The 18784-nt window shown below is 43.5% G+C and overlaps 1 protein-coding gene across 1 annotated transcript in view; it reads left to right on the forward strand.

Moving 5' to 3' along the window:
- ADAM10 (ADAM metallopeptidase domain 10) overlaps positions 1-18784 on the forward strand; it is a 230493-nt gene that overhangs the window by 57729 nt on the left and 153980 nt on the right. The window contains exon 2 of the mRNA XM_069765914.1: positions 9569-9719. Within this exon, the coding sequence (XP_069622015.1) occupies positions 9569-9719 (151 nt within the window). The remainder of the gene's footprint in view (positions 1-9568; positions 9720-18784) is intronic.

The raw sequence follows: 18784 nt of genomic DNA on the forward strand, positions 1-18784 counted from the left end.
TCCCATCTCACTTGTTTATTTTCACTAGGTAAACCAATACAACTGCACAGAATTTAGAAATAAACATTTCTGACATGCAAAAACAAAACCCCCAAAATTAGTGACCAATATAGCCACCTTTCTTTATGATGACACTAACAGCCTTCCATCCATAGATTGTCAGTTGCTTGATCTGTTTACTATCAACATTGCGTGCAGCAGCCACCACAGCTTCCCAGACACTGTTCCGAGAGGTGGACTGTTTTCCCTCCCTGTAGATCTCACATTTTATGAGGGACCACAGGTTCTCTATGGGGTTCAGATCAGGTGAACAAGGGGGCCATGTCATTATTTTTTCTTCTTTGAGACCTTTACTGGCCAGCCACGCTGTGGAGTAGTTGGAGACATGTGATGGAGCATTGTCCTGTATGAAAATCATGTTTATCTTGAACAATACCGACTTTTTCCTTTATCACTGCTTGAAGACGACGTCTTCCAAAAACTGGCAGTAGGTCTGGGAGTTGAGCTTCACTCCATCCTCAACCCAACAATGTCCCACAAGTTAATCTTTGATGATACCAACTCATACTAGTACGCTACCTCCACCTTGCAGGCGTCTAAGTCAGAGTGGAGCTCTCTGCCCATTACTGATCCAGCCTCTGGCCCATCAAGAGTCACTCACATTTCATCAGTCCATAAAACCTTTGAAAAGTCAGTCTTAAGATATTAATTGGCCCAGTCTTGATGTTTTATCTTATGTTTCTTGTTCAAAGGTGGTCATTTTTCAGCCTTCCTTACCTTGGCCATGTCCCTGAGTATCGCACACCTTGTGCTTTTTTTTGCTCCAGTAACGCTGCCGCTCTGAAATATGGGAAAACTGGTGGCAAATGGCTTCTTGGCAGCTTCAATCTTGATTTTCCTCAATTCATGGGCAGTTATTTTGCGCCTTTTTTGCCCAACACGCTTCTTGTGACCCTGTTGGTTATTTGCTATGAAACACTTGATTTTTCAGTGATCACGCTTCAAAAATTTTGCAATTTCAAGACTGAAAGATATCTCACAATATTGGACTTTTCAGAGCCCGTCACATCTCTCTTCTGACCCATTTTGCCCAAGGAAAGGAAGTTGCCTAATTATTAAGCACACCTTATATAGGGTTTTGATGTCATTAGACAACACCCCTCCTCATTAGAGATGCACATCACCTGATTTACTTAATTGGTAGTTGGCTCTCAAGCCTGAACAGCTTGGAGTAGGACAACATGTATAAAAAGTATCATGTGATCAAAATACAACTTGCCTAATAATTCTGCACACAGTGTAGTAATTTGACATTTTGTATTAATTCTTGAGATTGCATAGCTTGTGGTCCCACTGATGATTATATGTATTACACTGCTCAAAAAAGGGAACACTAAAATGCCACATCCTAGATATTCATGAATTTAATTCTAGTTGCAAATCTTCATTCATTACATAGTGGAATACATTGAGAGCACTAAAACCTAAAAATGATCAATGTAAATCAGTTAATATCCCATGGAGGTCTGGATTTGGAATGAAACTGAAAATCGAAGTGGGAAATCAAATTACAGGCTGATCCAACTTCAGTGGAAATGCCTCAAGACAAGGAAATGATGCTCAGTAGTGTGTGTGTGTCTTCCACGTGCCTGTATGACCTCCCTACAACTCCTGGGCATGCTTCTGATGTTCTGAGAGATTTTCTCCAAGACCTGAATTAAAGCATCATTCAACTCCTGGACACTCTGTGGAACGAGACATGATGTACCAGATGTTCTCGGCTGGATTCAGATCTGGGGAACGGTCAAGCTAGTACATAGCATCAATGCCTTCATCATGCAGGAACTGCTGACACACTTCAGCCACATGAGGCCTAGCATTGTCATGCATCAGAAGGAACCCAGAGCCCAGTACACCTACATATGGTCTCACAATAGGTCTGAGGATCTCATTCTGATACCTAGTGATAGCGTACCTCTGGCTAACACACTGAGGGCTGTGCGGGCCTCCAAAGAAATGCCTCCCCACACCATTACTGACCCACTGCCAAACCGCTCATTCTTGAGGATGTTGCAGGCAGCAGAACGTTCTACACGGCATCTACAGACTGTCATGTCTGTCATGTACTCAGTGTGAACCTGCTGTCATCCGTGAAGAGCACAGGGCGCCAATGTCGAATCTGCCTATCTTGGTGTTCTCTGGCAAATGCCAATTGCCCTGCGTGGTGTTGGACTGTAAGCACAGCACCCACTTGTGGATGTCAGGCCCTCATACCACCCTCATAGAGTCTTTCTGACAGTTTGAGCAGACATGTGGATGTTAGTGACCTGCTGGAGGTCATTTTGCAGGGCTCTGGCACTGCTCATCCTGTTCTTCCTTGCACGAAGGAGGAGTTAGGGTCCTGCCGCTGGGTTGTAGCCCTCCTACAGCCCCCTCCACTTCTCCTGGTATCTGTTCCATGCTCTGAACACTGTGCTGACAGACATCTACCCTTCTTGCCACAGCTCACATTGATGTGCCATCCTGGATGAGCTGCACTACCTAAGCAACTTCTGTGGGTTATACAGTGGACACTGCCTCATGCTACTGTACAGTACCTCTAGGGTGCAAAAGTGACCAAAACAGCCAAAAAAAGATGAAAATGGAGAAATGGTCTGTGGTCACCCCATGCAGAACCACACCTTTTAGAGGGGTTGTTTTGCTAATTGCCTATCCTTTCTACCTGTTGTCTGTTCTATCTGCACAACACCAGGAAAAAGTGATTCACAATCGGTGTTGCTTCACAGCTGGACAGGTTGATTTCACAGAAGTGTGAGTGACTTGGAGTTAGGAGTACTCTGTTAAATGTTCTCTATACACTATTGAAAAAAATATATTCCTAAGGCTATTTACCTACAGACTTTGCAAATGGTTCATTTTACAGCAGTTGTATTTTGTGCAGATCGATCTCGAGTACTTGTGCATTTTATGTCACCGTTACGGTTCACTAGAAATGCCTTTTGTTTTTTTTTTGCTGCTTAAATCTCCTCACCTACGGGGCCTGCATTGTTTCTTCTAGTGTTGACTGAAGGTTTTAAGATGCAGCTATATTTAGTGGCTTTATCACATCTTGCCTTCAATCATTTAGAAAAAAAAAGTTATTTTGATAAATGGTGTATGGAATCCTGTTTTGATCTTCGTTACCTTTACCTACACCTCACAATGCACAAACCTGATAAAATTACCTTAGGCTATGTGCACACGTTGCGGATTTGCCTGTGGAATTTTCTGTGCGGATTCTGTGTCTCTTGGCAGAAAACGCAGGCTAAAATCTGTGCGTTGTTTATGCGGATTTTGTGCGGATTTCATGCATTTTTACCCCTACATTTTCCTATAATAGAATGGGTGCAGAAACACACAAAAAAATTGACCTGGTCCTTTTTTTAATCCGCTGCAGTTCTGCAGCATTTCTGCACGGAAAAAACACTGCGGATCATCAGTAAATCCGCAACATGTGCACGTTGCGGATATTGATGCCTTTCCGCTGCGTTTTTGGCTTCACGGATTCGCATCAAATCCCCAGTGTAGTGCACAGCCAATGTTAGTCTATGTGAAATTGACATTTTTTATGCACATGCTGCGGAAGAAAACGCGCGGAATCGTAACTTTTTTTCCACTGCATGTCAATTATTTTGGTGGATCTACAGCATTTCTGCACCCATTGACTTCCATTGAGTCAGGCACATCCGTAGCAATCCCGCAGATGTAAAAAAGATCTGCGGTTTAGCTGCGGATGAAACGCTGCAGATCGGGAGGAGGGAGTGTGTGGGCGGAGCTATGTGCATGTATGTGTGTGCCGGTGTCTGCGTGAATCTGTGTGTGTGTGTGTGGGTGTCCCTGTGTGTGTGTGCGGGTCTGTGTAAGCAGCCATTGTCTGATGGGATTACTGCTCCCATCCGGCAATGAATGCTCACAGTGACAGCATTGCCGATAATGCGAGAGTAGTCCCATCAGACAATGGCTGTGTTCAGTAGTTAAAAAAAAGAACGTACGACATATAACATACAGTACATACTTACCAATCACCTAGTCCCCGAAGCCCTCGATTCTCTTGTAATAATAAGCTAACCTATACCCGCCGTAGTCCAGTCAATAACGAGTGTCCAACGACGATCTCACGTGTAGAACAGTGACATCGGGTAATATCAGCGCTCTACAGGGGCCCCTCGATGAACTAAGTGGGGGTAATCCTCCACAATGTATATCCCTCCGTCTCTGCTGGGAGAGAGGTCACTTAAATTCATTTTCTTGCCGGCAACCCTACGAAAATTCCCACACAGCATTGCCATAAAGCGAGACGATGAACCAAGTAACCTCTTCAGTGATGCACTGCAGGAGCCATTATCTCCTGTCAGTGCATCGTAGGAGGCCTTTAGAGCACGGACATCGCCCGATGGCACTGTTCTATAGGGGAGATCGTTGTGGGACACTCGTTATTAATTGGACTGCGTCAGACAGGGAGTATATGGTTGTTTTTTTATTTTTTTTACAGGTGAACGATGGGGGTTGTAAGGATGGTGAAATTAAGAACATTAAAATACTTTTTTCAGGCTGTCTTTTTTTTTTTTTTTTAAACTTCCCAGGCTACAAACATCGGACCCAGTTGCTGGCTTTCCCACTCTAGACTTGAAAATTGCGCGTGAGCCCACAAATTTTTTTTTTCCCTATTTATTTTTCCCATTTTTTTCCCCCTTTTTTAATTAAACAGATATTGCGTTTTAAGGCCGGGGTCACACTCGTGAGAAACTCGCACGAGCCTCGCACCTCAATTCCCGGCACTTGGGACCGCAGTTTGCAGCTGCATGTATTTCTATGCAGCTCAACGCTCTGGTCCGAGTGCCGGCGGCAGTGCCGGGTATTAAGGTGCGAGTCTCTTGCCAGTGTGACCCCGGCCAATGCAGATTTTCTGTGTGTCTTTATTTAACTCTGTGACTACTATTTTATTATGTTTATTACTAAGCATCGGGCTTGGTATTTATCTATCTCTAGATCTATCTATAGATATATCTATTATTTATCTATCTATCGTATCTATTATTTATCGATTTGTGTGTAAACATTATTCTTCAATGGAGTATGTAAATGAAGAGGTTGGACGACAAATTACATCTCAATTCTTTTTTTTATTTTTTTTTATTGTTTTTTGTTCAATAGTAGATCTTTATTTAGCTTCCAAAAACGCATACAAAGCAGCATGAATAAAACGCATCAGAAACGCATCAAATCCGCACCTGCGTTTTCTGGCAAGAGGAAGATTCTGCACAGAAGATTCCGCAGGCAAATCTGCAACATGTGCACAAACCCTTATTAAAACTGAACACGGCAAATGTATCTGTTGCACTTCCTGAAAATTACTTTTATTTTTCTTTTGCGTTGTGAGTTAAAAATTCCTGGGGATGGTTCTCTAAACTCAATGAGAAATGGGAAGAGGGGCATGATCTAAACCTAAAAATTTGGACCGACTGCTATCACTCCTGGGCTTTCCCGAGTGCTCCGGTGTACTCGGCGAGATCTGCAGTCCCACTCCTACAATGGCCACTTATCTCACCAGTAACAAAAGGATTGGAGATGGTATATCTGCTGGATGTTTCTTTCCCCCAACATACTTCCAGTACCCGAGGCTAATACCTGAAGTATCCAGCTGGTGTATCCTTTTTTCCAGCCTTCCCATGCCAAGATGTAAAGCCACAATGGAATGCAAATGTATTCACAGGGCACTGCCCACCTATTGCCACACACTATACCGGGCACATGCCAGTGATGCAAAACACACTGGGGCAGAATCATTTTAAAATCTAAATTGAAAAATACTTAATGTAACGGCATTTCCACTGTTGTTAAATGCAACGAAAAAAATCCAAAATGGGAAAATCGATGACTCCACGAGTTGATGCTCACTATTGCGGCTTTTTTATTGTCTACCCATGACGTTTAGTTGTTGGGAAATTGCCTGCCTGTGTAAGTCCTGCCTGTGTCTACCCTCGTAAATGTCTTGCATGGAATAATATACTGGTAAAAACTACAGGACCCACACGAGACCCCAGTGCTTAATGGTCCAACAGGTCCTAGATGGTCTTGAAGGGGTGAGGAAGCTATGGACCAGGTGGTCACATACGGTTGGTTGGTCTACTTTGACCATCTAAAGGCCCCCATATGCATACACATTAGACTGCTGGTCCAGATCAGTGGTAATGGCGGACAATCTGTGTAGGGGACCTCCCAAAACCATCTCGGTCTTATTTATATGGCTGCCTGAATACATCATTAGTTTACACTGTCTAAAAGTTAGGCCGCTTTAGGAAACCTGCTCCACTCTCTGTAAATATAAAGGCAGGTGAGGTGAATGCAAGCGATATTTCGGCTCATTAATATCAGCTAGTCCAATGTTTAAAACCCAAAGTTGGTTATTTATGAGGTGCCGAACCTTTCCTGAAAAAAAGAGCGCAGACTTCAGATGAAGGAAAGCTGTCATCCATGAAAGATAAATGAATACACAGAGCCGCATCAGACCCGGAGGGACAAAAGATTAGAGGACATTAGAATCCATTTACGGGGATGTTCTCAAAGGAACACGTAGCTACAAGATGATAAGGAAAAAACAACAGATGTCCTTCCTTGAGGACAATTGCTTCTTTAGTAGTTTGAACCAAGGACTGGAATGTTAAAGGAGTGGAGCATTTTAATTGCTTGATTTGTGGTAGGTAGATGGCTTCTTGGTGACCTAAAAATTCACATGATTTAAAGGGAACGCATAGTCGGAAAAATTACCTGACGTTTAAATCACCTTTTTTTTTTTTTTTTTTTTTAATGTTTAACAATTTGCATCTTTTGAAGTTGCTAAAACAGGCCGAAAAGACTAAACATGTACAGCAAATACAATACAATAGATGTCAATTGTTTTTAACATTTTTTTTTTTTTTTCTTAAGCGCTTTCTCACTTGGGTTTTGGAGTCTACCTGCCAGAAAATGACATCGTGTGCACATACCCTACGTGTGATACTTCACTGAATTCAATCAAGACCTCTGCCCCCCACAACATGCTGCGCTGAGATGGGGCAGCAAAAACCTGTTGACAGATTCCCTTTAAAAATGCAGCAAATGATACAAAAGAAATTTGCAAATTTCAACAGTACTAATACTCGGTGGCCATGAGTTTTTACGAAATAACATCCAGTATGAACTGTTCAATGCAGCAGATTTTCTGCATATATACTACATGGGAACATTAGTGTAGACGATGGCTTCTGGTATGTGCAGTGCGCTCCCCTGAAGCTGGAAAGTGTACACCCGTCTTCAGAGGTGCAGTGCACAAGATTTACTGGAGCTAGCGATGACGCCACTTGTGTAAATTGTTATCATGCCCACAGGAGTGTGATGTCGTGGAGAGATGGCTTATTAGCATAGCACAGTGGCAATATAAATTCTTTTTTTTAAAACCTCATTTGTACAGTAAAGAATTATATAGGGACTAGATTGTGGCCCGATTCGAACGCATCGGGTATTCTAGAATATGCATGTCCCCGTAGTATATGGACAATGATGATTCCAGAATTCGCGGCAGACTGTGCCCGTCGCTGATTGGTCAAGGCAACCTTCATGACATCATCGTCGCCATGGCAACCATTATGACATCTACGTCGATACTGTGCCCATCGCTGATTGGTCGAGGCGAATTCGCGGCAGACTGTGCCCGTCGCTGATTGGCCGAGGCAGCCTTTATGACATCATCGTCGCCAATCAGAGACGCGGGAAGTCTACGTCCTTTATGACATCATCGTCGCTGTGCCTGTCGCTGATTGGTCGAGGCCTGGCGGCCTCGACCAATCAGAGACGTGGGATTTCCAGGACAGACAGACAGACAGCCACCATTATCACAACAGATATGCCTCCATGCATATCTCAAGGAGCACACACAGCGCCCCCTAGCTGTCACTGGGGTCACTGCATCACAATATATAGATATGGTCGAGGCAACCTTTATGACATCATCGTCGCCATGGCAAGCATTATGACATCTACGTCGATACTGTGCCCGTCGCTGAATCAGAAACGTGGGATTTCTACGTCCTTTATGACATCATCGTCGCTGTGCCTGTTGCTGATTGGTCGAGGCCTGGCGGCCTCGACCAATCAGAGACGCGGGATTTCCAGGACAGACAGACGGAAAAACCATTAGGCAATTATATATATAGACTAGATTGTGGCCCGATTCTAACGCATCGGGTATTCTAGAATATGCATGTCCCCGTAGTATATGGACAATGATGATTCCAGAATTCGCGGCAGACTGTGTCCGTCGCTGATTAATCGAGGCAACCTTTATGACATCATCGTTGCCATGGCAACCATTATGACATCATCGTCGCTGTGCCCGTTGCTGATTGGTCGAGGCCTAGCGGCCTCGACCAATCAGACGCGGGATGTCTACGTCCTTTATGACATCATCGTCGCTGTGCCCGTCGCTGATTGGTCGAGGCCTGGCGGCCTCGACCAATCAGAGACGCGGGATTTCTACGTCGATACTGTGCCCGTCGCTGATTGGTCGAGGCCTGGCGGCATCGACCAATCAGGGACGTGGGATATCCAGGACAGACAGACAGACGGAAAAACCCTTAGACAATTATATATATAGATAGTTGGGCAACTTTATTTCATATAGTTTGTAGGTAATATTCTGTATGATCTGTGAATGATTTATACCATTGTCTGCAAAGGGAACCTTCCGCATGCCACTCTTAGTGATGACCTGTACGCAGTAAGTGCCTATAACCCACTTGTAGCGTCTGCAGCCAACTAGAATTTTATGTTGTCTGTACAAGTGCTTTAGTAACTTTGCATCAACCTTCACATTATGTAACATGTTGTTAACTACATGGTTGTCCTTTTTCTGGATGTCCTCAGTACTTTGTTGGACATGTTGAATATCCGTGTCCAATCTGTTCCTTCTCGGGGAAGATACAGAGTTGTTTCTATTCCCCCCTAGTGAGATTACAAGCATGCACAATATATGTACGGGTGGTTGCGGGATGGTCGGCAGGAGCAGCGTTGGTTTATGTATGTTATGGTAGACTTGTATTTTTCAGATGAAGTGCTTTATCTAATATGTCCTTTAATTCTGTATTTGTTGAAACTCTTGGTGCCTGACTGCTTAAGGCTACGTTCAGATTAGCGTTTCCCGACGCTGCGTCGGGAAACGCAGCGGCGACGCACGCGTCATGCGCCCCTATGTTTTATATGGGGGACGCATGCGTTTTTCTTGTTGCGTTTTCCGACACGTGCGTCGTTTTTGATGCTAGCGTCGGACGCAAGAAAACGCAACAAGTTGCATTTTTCTTGCGTCCGATTTCGTCAAAAAAACGACGCACGCGTCGCAAAACGCAGCGTTTTTGCGTGCGTTTGCATGCGTTTTTTTCGTGCGTCGTGCGTTGCGTCGCCGACGCAGCGGCGCGCAACGCTAATCTGAACGTAGCCTTACTATTGCGTTTGTATGTAGTAATAAAATGTGTTTTTTTTCGCTGTTCATTTGCAGGTCAGTATGGAAACAAGTTGAATAATTACATTAGACATTATGAAGGATTGTCTTTTGACATGGACTCCTTAAACCAAAAACACCAACGTGCCAAGAGAGCAGTATCCCATGATGATCAGTTTGTCAACTTGGATTTTCATGCCCATGGAAGGTAAGAGCCTGTTTTCAGTTGTTCCTTGACAATTTTTTTTTTTGTTACTGTTTTTTTAAAAATGGACAATTTTCACACACTAGTGATACATAAGAAAACTTGCTATTGAAGGATAAAATATGACACCATTTTTTTTTAATGTGCCTTTTTTCATTAAAAGCAATCTGTGAACAGGTTTTTTTTTTATGTTATCGGAACCACATGAGGTAGGGATTAAAACACAGATTTAATCAATTTGTCCCATGTCAGGCTGTGTGCTGTTGTTTACTTACAATGAAGGTTTTATCACTTGTTGATCATTGCCCAGACTACAGAAGCACTTGCATGCTAGTGTGACTCCGCCAACTCCTATGATAAGCCGCTCACTGTTTATAGACCATGTGCATACAGAGCCTGGTATGAGTGGGGTTAGCTTTCTCAGCTCTGCAGCATTGCTAAATCTAAAAACTGTGTGTCAGAACAGCTGCACCCAGAAATCTAAGTGATTCCAGGTCTCTTTGCCTACATCGTGCTGCTCTCAGATGAGGTAGCAAAAAAGTAGGCAGATTCCCTTTAACAATGTCACAGAAGTGTATAGATTAGGGCTGTGGTGTCAGTAAGTTTAATCCACTACTTCTCGATTTCCCTGACCCCAACTCTCCGACCCCACAGCACTGGTCACTCCTGAGCATGTACATAAAGTGCAGCACAGATTCATCTCGGCTCCGACCCCACAGCACCTTTACTGCAGTTTTTAATGAAAACTGGCCATGGTCCACTTGTAAGACCCCGACTGGAGGGAGAGATCTGTCTCACTACCATCCTACAGATATCTTCAAAAATAAAAGCCCAAGACAGGTTTTTCTAAACTGACTTGGTCAAATAACTAGACCCAGTCCACACTTACTTTTCTTATGTATGGTCACCACAGCCTTGGGTGTGATTGCAGTGCACTCCAGCAGGCCAGTAGGTTTCTAAAACATTCCGGGCACACATAAAGGCCCTCGCATATGGATCTCCTCACTGTCTTACTATACAGTTGTGCTCAAAAGTTTACATACCCCAACAGAATTTTTGCTTTCTTGTCCTTTTTTTCAGAGAATATGAATAACGCCAACATTTTTTGTCCACTCATGGTTAGTGGTTGGGTGAAGCCATTTATTGTCAAACTACTGTGTTTTCTCTTTTTAAATCATAATGACAACCCAAAACATCCAAATGACCCGGATCAAAAGTTCACATGCCCTGGTGATTTTGGCCTGATAACATGCACAGAAGTTGGCACAAATGGGTTTGAATGGCTACTAAAGGTAACATCCTCTCCTGTGACATGTGCATATAAGCTGAGTTTCTGGGATCCAGACAGACTCTTGCATCTTTCATCCAGCCACTTGTGTTTCTGATCAAAAGTTCACATACCCCATTTCTACCGTGTATTGCTCTCTCTAACATCAATGAGAGCTTGAAGTCTTTTGTGGTAGTTGTGGATGAGGTGCTTTATTTTCTCAGATGGTAAAGCTGCCCACTCTTCTTGGTAAAAAGCCTCCAGTTCCTGTAAATTCCTGGGCTGTCTAGCATGAACTGCGCTTGAGATATCCCTAGAGTGGCTCAATGATATTGAGGTCAGGAGACTGAGATGGCCACTCCAGAACCTTCACTTTATTCTGCTGTAGCCAATGACAGGTCGACTAGGCCTTTTATTTGCTGACAACATGCTGCATTCATCTTTCCTTCAACTTTGACCAAGTTTCCTGTGCCTTTGTATTTCACTCATCCCCATAACACATAACCACCGATCGACCAAACCGCTGCATGACCAGCTCTATCCTCGCCTACTGTATCCTCACCCATCCCTTGTAGATTGTGAGCCTTCGCGGGCAGGGTCCCCACTCCTCCTGTACCAGTTATGACTTGTATTGTTTAACCCCTTAGTGACAGAGCCAATTTGGTACTTAATGACCAGGCCAATTTTTGCAATTCTGACCACTGTCACTTCGAGGTTATAACTCTGGAACGCTTCAACGGATCCCGCTGATTCTGAGATTGTTTTTTCGTGACATATTGTACTTCATGTTAGTGGTAACATTTCTTCGATATTACTTGCGATTATTTATGAAAAAAACGGAAATATGGTGAAAATTTTTAAAATTTTGCAATTTTCAAACTTTGTATTTTTATGCCCTTAAATCAGAGAGATATGTCACAAAAGATAGTTAATAAATAACATTTCCCACATGTCTACTTTACATCAGCACAATTTTGGAAACAAAATTTTTTTTTGTTAGGGAGTTATAAGGGTTAAAAGTTGACCAGCAATTTCTCATTTTTACAACACCATTTTTTTTAGGGACCACATCACATTTGAAGTCATTTTGAGGGGTCTATATGATAGAAAATAATGAAGTGTGACACCATTCTAAAAACTACACCCCTCAAGGTTCTCAAAACCACATTCAAGAAGTTTATTAACCCTTTACGTGCTTCACAGGAACTGAAACAATGTGGAAGGAAAAAATGAACATTTAACTTTTTTTTGCAAACATCTTAATTCAGAACCATTTTTTTTATTTTCACAAGTGTAAAAACAGAAATGTAACCATAAATTTTGTTATGCAATTTCTCCTGAATACGCCAATACCCCATATGTGGGGGTAAACCACTTTTTGGGCGCACCGCAGAACTTAGAAGTGAAGGAGCGCCGTTTGACTTTTTCAATGCAGAATTGGCTGGAATTGAGATCGGACGCCATGTCACGTTTAGAGAGCCCCTGATGTGCCTAAACAGTGGAAACTCCCCACAAGTGACACCATTTTGGAAACTAGACTCCTTAAGGAACTTATCTAGATGTGTGGTGAGCACTTTGAACCCCCAAGTGCTTCACAGAAGTATATAACGTAGAGCCGTGAAAATAAAAAATAGCTTTTGTTTACACAAAAATGATCTTTTCGCCCAGAAATTCTTATTTTCACAAGGGTAACAGGAGAAATTAGACCACAAAAGTTGTTGTGCAATTTCTCCTGAGTACGTCGATACCTAATATGTGGGGGTAAACCACTGTTAGGGCGCACCGCAGAGCTTGGAAGAGAAGGAGTGCCGTTTTACTTTTTCAATGTAGAATTGGCTGGAATTGAGATTGGACGCCATGTCGCGTTTGGAGAGCCCCTGATGTGCCTAAACAGTAGAAATCCCCCACAAGTGACCCCATTTTGGAAACTAGACCCCCCATGGAACTTATCTAGATGTGTGGTGAGAACTTTGAATGCCCAAGTGCTTCACAGAAGTTTATAATGCAGAGTCGTGAAAATAAAAAATATTTTTTTTTCCACAAAAAAGATTTTTTAGCCCCCAAGTTTTTATTTTCACAAGGGTAACAAGAAAAATTGAACCCCAAAAGTTGTTGTCCAATTTGTCCTGAGTATGCTGGTACCCCATATGTGGGGGTAAACCACTGTTTAGGCGCACGGCAGAGCTCGGAAGGAAGGAGCGCCGTTTTGGAATGCAGACTTTGATAGAATGGTCTGCGGGTATTATGTTGCGTTTGCAGAGCCCCTGATGTACCTAACCAGTAGAAACCCTCCACAAGTGACCCCATTTTGGAAACTAGACCCCCCAAGGAACTTATCTAGATGTGTGGTGAGAACTTTGAATGCCCAAGTGCTTCACAGAAATTTAGAATGCAGAGTCGTGAAAATAAAAAATATTATTTTTTTTTCACAAAAAAGATATTGTAGCCCCCAAGTTTTTATTTTCACAAGGGTAACAAGAGAAATTGGACCCCAGAAGTTGTTGTCCAATTTATCCCGAGTACGCTGATGCCCCATATGTGGGGGTAACCCACTGTTTGGGCGCACGGCAGAGCTCAGAAGGGAGGGATCACCATTTGACTTTTTGAGCGCAAAATTGGCTGTCGTGTTTGGAGACCCCCTGATGTACCTAAACAGTGGAAACCCCCCAATTCTAGCTCCAACCCTAACCCCAACACACCCCTAACCCTAATCCCAACCTGATCCATAATCCTAATCACTAACCCTAACCATAATCACAACCCTTACCCCAAAACAACCCTAATGTCAACCCTAACCATAACCCTAATCAAAACCCTAAATCCAACACACCCCTAATCCTAATCTCAACCCTAACCTCAAACCTAACCCTAATCCCAATACACCCCTAATCACAACCCTAACCTTAACCCTAATCCCAAACCTAACCCTAATCCCAAGCGTAACCCTAATGCCAACCCTAACCCTAATACCAGCCCTAATCCAAACCCTAACCCTAATCCCAGCTCTAACCCTAACTTTAGCCCCAACCCTAACCCTAGCCCTAAGGCTACTTTCACACTTGCGTCGTTTGGCATCCGTCGCAATCCGTCGTTTTGGACAAGAAACGGATCCTGCAAATGTGCCCGCAGTATGCGTTTTTTGCCCATAGACTTGTATTGCCGATGGATCGTGACGGATGGCCACACGTCGCGTCCGTCGTGCACTGGATCAGTTGTGTTTTGGCGGAGCGTCGGCACAAAAAAAGTTCAATGAAACGTTTTTTTGTACGTCGCATCCGCCATTTCTGACCGCGCATGCGTGGCCGTAACTCCGCCCCTCCTCCCCAGGACATAGATTGGGCAGCGGATGCGTTGAAAAACTACAGCTGCTGCCCACGTTGTGCACAATTTTCACAACGTCCGTCGGTATGTCGGGCTGACGCATTGCGACGGCCCCGTACCGACGTAAGTGTGAAAGAAGCCTAACCCTAACTCTAGCCCCAACCCTAACCCTAAATTTAGCCCCAACCCTAACCCTAAATTTAGCCCCAACCCTAACCCTAAATTTAGCCCCAACCCTAGCCCTAACCCTAACCCTAGCCCTAACCCTAACCCTAGCCCTAACCCTAGCCCTAACCCTAGCCCTAACCCTAACCCTACCCCTAACCCTACCCCTAACCCTACCCCTAACCCTACCCCTAACCCTACCCTAACCCTACCCCTAACCCTGATTTTAGCCCCAACTGCTGTTCTCCTGCCGGCCGGCAGATGGAGACAGGTGGCGGGCGCACTGCACATGCGCCCGCCATGTTCTTCTGCCGGCAGCCAGGAGGAGCAGCAAGAGGATCCAGGGACACAGGTGGGTATTGTAGGGTCCCCGAATCCCCCTATTTCTCTGTCCTCTGATGTGCGATCACATCAGAGGACAGAGAATTACACTTTACTTTTTTTTTTTTTTTGCGGTCGCCGGTAAACAGTTAATTACCGGCGATCGCAAAACAGGGGTCGGTAAAACCGACCCCGATCATGCTCTTTGGGGTCTCGGCTACCCCCGGCAGCCGAGACCCCAAAGATTCTCGCGGGGCCGGCCGGCGGGCGCACTGCGCATGCGCCCGCCATTTTGAAGATGGCGGCGCCCACCGGGAGACACGAGGAGCATCGGGGGAGCTAGGTGAGTATTGGGGGGCCACCTGGGACCCCTTTTCTCTGTCCTCCGATGTGCGATCACATCGAAGGACAGAGAAATTAAAAAGAGATCGCGTTTTTTTTTTTTTTTGCGATCGCCGGTAAACGGTTAATTACCGGCGATCGCAAATGCGGGGTGAGTTAAAAACCCCCCGAATCATGTTCTCTGGGGTCTCGGCTACCCCCGGCAGCCGAGACCCCAGAGAAAATCGGCCTCTGGGGGGTGCTATTTACTTTTTCCACAGCGCCGTTAATTAACGGCGCTGTGGTTTAAGTACCCTTAGCGGCCACCATTAAAAGGCGTATCGGCGGTCGCTAATTGGTTAAGATTATTGTACTTGTTTTTATTATGTATACCCCTCCTCACATGTAAAGCGCCATGGAATAAATGGCGCTATAACAATAAAAAATAATAATAATAATAATAATATCAGCGATCCACCTCTGTCCTTTACAGTAGGAATGGTGTTCCTTTCATCATAGGCCTTGTTGACCTCTCTCCAAATGTAACGTTTATGGTTGGGGCCAAAAAGTTACATTTTGGTCTCATCCCTTCAATTGACCTTGTTCCAGAAGTTTTGAGGCTTGTCTCTGTGCTACTTTGCGTATTGTAGGTGAGATACTTTGTGGCATTTGCGCAGTAATTGCTTTCTTCTGGCGCCTCGACCATGCAGCCCATTTTTCTTCAAGTGCCTCCTTATTGTGCATCTTGAAGCAGCCACACCACTAGTTTTCAGAGAGTCCTGTAATTTAGCTGATGTTGTTTGTGGGTTTTTCTTTGGGTTTTTCTTTGCATCCCAAACAATTTTCCTGCCATTTCTGGACAACATTGTTGTTGGTATACCTGACCGTGGTTTTGTTTTTACCGAGCTCCTGATTTTCCATTTGTTAATCACAGTTTGAACGCTGCTGACTGGCATTATCAATTCCTTGGATATCTATTTGCATCCCTTTCTTGTTTTATACAGTTCAACTACCTTTTCCTGTAAATTCGTTGACAATTCTTTTGCTTTCCCCATGACTCTCAATCCAGTATAGTCAGTGGCTGGATGAAAGATGCAAGAGTCTATCTGGATCCCAGAAACTCACTCCGCTTTTATGCACACACACTGATTACAAGCAAACAGGTCACAAGTGAGGATGTTACCTTTAGTAGCCATTCAAACCCATTTATGTCAACTTCTGTCCATGTTATCAGGCCAAAATCACCAGGGCATGTGAACATTTGATCAGGGTCATTTGGATGTTTTGGGTTGTCATTATGATTTAAAAAGAGAAAACAGTAGTTTGACAATAAATGGCTTCACCCAACCACTAACCATGAGTGGAGAAAAAGTTTTGGTGTTATCATTTATATTCTCTGGGGGATAAAAAAGGCCAAGAATGCAAAAATTCTGCTGGGGTATGTAAACTTTTGAGCACAACTGGATATATGAATATAATATATATGTTCGTGATTCACTTAAAACATGTAGTTTATTTCAGTGCAGTCTTGTGCAATATCACCCCCCCCCCCCCCCCCCCTAAATATTGACACATGTATCATAAATCTGTATTAGAATCTCCAAACCAAAATGTTCCTGTTCTCTTCAAGGTGGCTTTGTCATGTACTAGTCTGTGCCTATTTCACATTTATTATTTGGATTCAGTATAGAAGTCTATTTCCATTAAGAAACTGCTTGACGTGTAGTCCACAACAACACAGCTCTGCTATTATATGCGTGGCTGCTGAACCCCCATTATTCCCATGGGGGGGGAAACGCATCGGGCATTGTTTGGGAATGATACAAACTCTTAACTAGCGCTGGATTTAACGTCCTATCATTGTATGTTGGTTTTCCTGGATAGATATAGATATATATATATATATATATATATATATATATATATATATATATATATATATATATATATATATATATATATATATATATATATATATATATATAGTTATATCAGTTTATTGTGAAGACAATTGCTGATTAAGTGACATCTAAAATATTCTTTCTTCTATCATTTTTTTCCTTTTTTTTTTTTTTTTTTTTTTACATTTTTCTCACAATTTTTATTTTTATTTTTTTGTGATTCATACAGGTACTAGGGTGTATTGGGACACTACTATTCTTTATCTCTATTGTAGGGACACTAGGGCTAGCCTTCGACGAGTGGGGGCACCTACCGCTGAAAATTAGGGTGTCTACCTCCACTGCCAGGCAGGTTTATTTATAAGGGATTTTCTATGGGGCTCACCAGGATTCCTGTATTGCAGGGATTTCTAGGGATTCCAAGGGTGAGCTGTCGAGGAGTGGGGGCGCCTACCGTAGAAATTTAGGGTGCCAACCTCCACTGCCAAGCAGAGCTTAGTACAGTGACCGTCCAGGGTTTTTCAGGTACATATCCTGTTTTCCCAATCAATATTGTTATAATGAAAATAGAATTTTGAACTTGTTTCTAATAAAAGTTATATTTTAGGGATCCTTGTTCTTTTAGTTTTTTTTTTTGACGTGTAGTCCACCAATATTTGCTTGACCTGATTTTAGTTGTTTAGTATCCGTAGTATCCGTGCTCCCCAGCCTAACATTACCTTACTAGCTTGACGTTTTCATTGTGGCTCGGTCAAATGATTGTGTGACCGTGTTTTTTTTCCCCTATGGACTGAATCTGCACATGAAGAAAAAAAATCACATCTTTCAGTAGCTGCTTGTGTGTGTCTGAAGGGATTCGTCTATTCAAGTTTATAGGTGTATAAAAAAAAAATCCCCCCCAAAAAACCTGGAATTCTTACTTAGCCAGCATATAGCATCCGATTCTTAGATACATTGTAATTGATTACATTGGGTGCTGTATTCAGTCTTGTATATTTTAACGATGGCTGCTATATAAAAAAACAGATGCGATAAATATGAAAAATTTATTCTAGAAAATTAGGACAATTTTGATTTTTTAATACTTTGGTGTGAATCTGACCGCACTATCAAAACTGTGCTTGTGATTGTAATGTTCGTGCAGTTTTGTAGATCAAACTGCTCTTTCCCTTCAGAATTGAGTGGTGTTTAAAGGGAACCTGTCACCCCCAAAATCGAAGGTGAGGTAAGCCCACCGGCATCAGGGGCTTACCTACAGCATTCTACAATGCTGTAGATAAGCCCTCGATGTATCCTGAAAGATGAGAAAAAGAGGTTAGATTATACTCACCCAGGGGCGTCGCGGTCTGGTCCCTCCCATCTTCTTACGATGACGTCCTCTTCTTGTCTTCACGCTCTGGCGTACTTTGTCTGCCCTGTTGAGGCAGAGCAAAGTACTGCAGTGCGCAGGCGCCGGGAAAGGTCTGAGAGGCCCGGCGCCTGCGCACTGCAGTACTTTGCTCTGCCCTCAGCAGGGCAGACAAAGTACGCCAGAGCCGCAGCATGGAGACAAGAAGAGGACGTCATCCTATGAAGATGAGAGGCGCCGGACCCGGACCGTGACGCCCATCGTACTGGGACCGCCCCTGGGTGAGTATAATCTAACCTCTTTTTCCTCATCTTTCAGGATACATCGGGGGCTTATCTACAGCATTACAGAGTGCTGTAGATAAGCCCCTGATGCCAGTGGGCTTAACTCACCTTCGATTTTGGGGGTAACAGGTTCCCTTTAA

This window comes from Ranitomeya imitator, chromosome 4 (genome assembly GCF_032444005.1).
Source record: "Ranitomeya imitator isolate aRanImi1 chromosome 4, aRanImi1.pri, whole genome shotgun sequence".
NCBI classification, from domain to species: domain Eukaryota; kingdom Metazoa; phylum Chordata; class Amphibia; order Anura; family Dendrobatidae; genus Ranitomeya; species Ranitomeya imitator.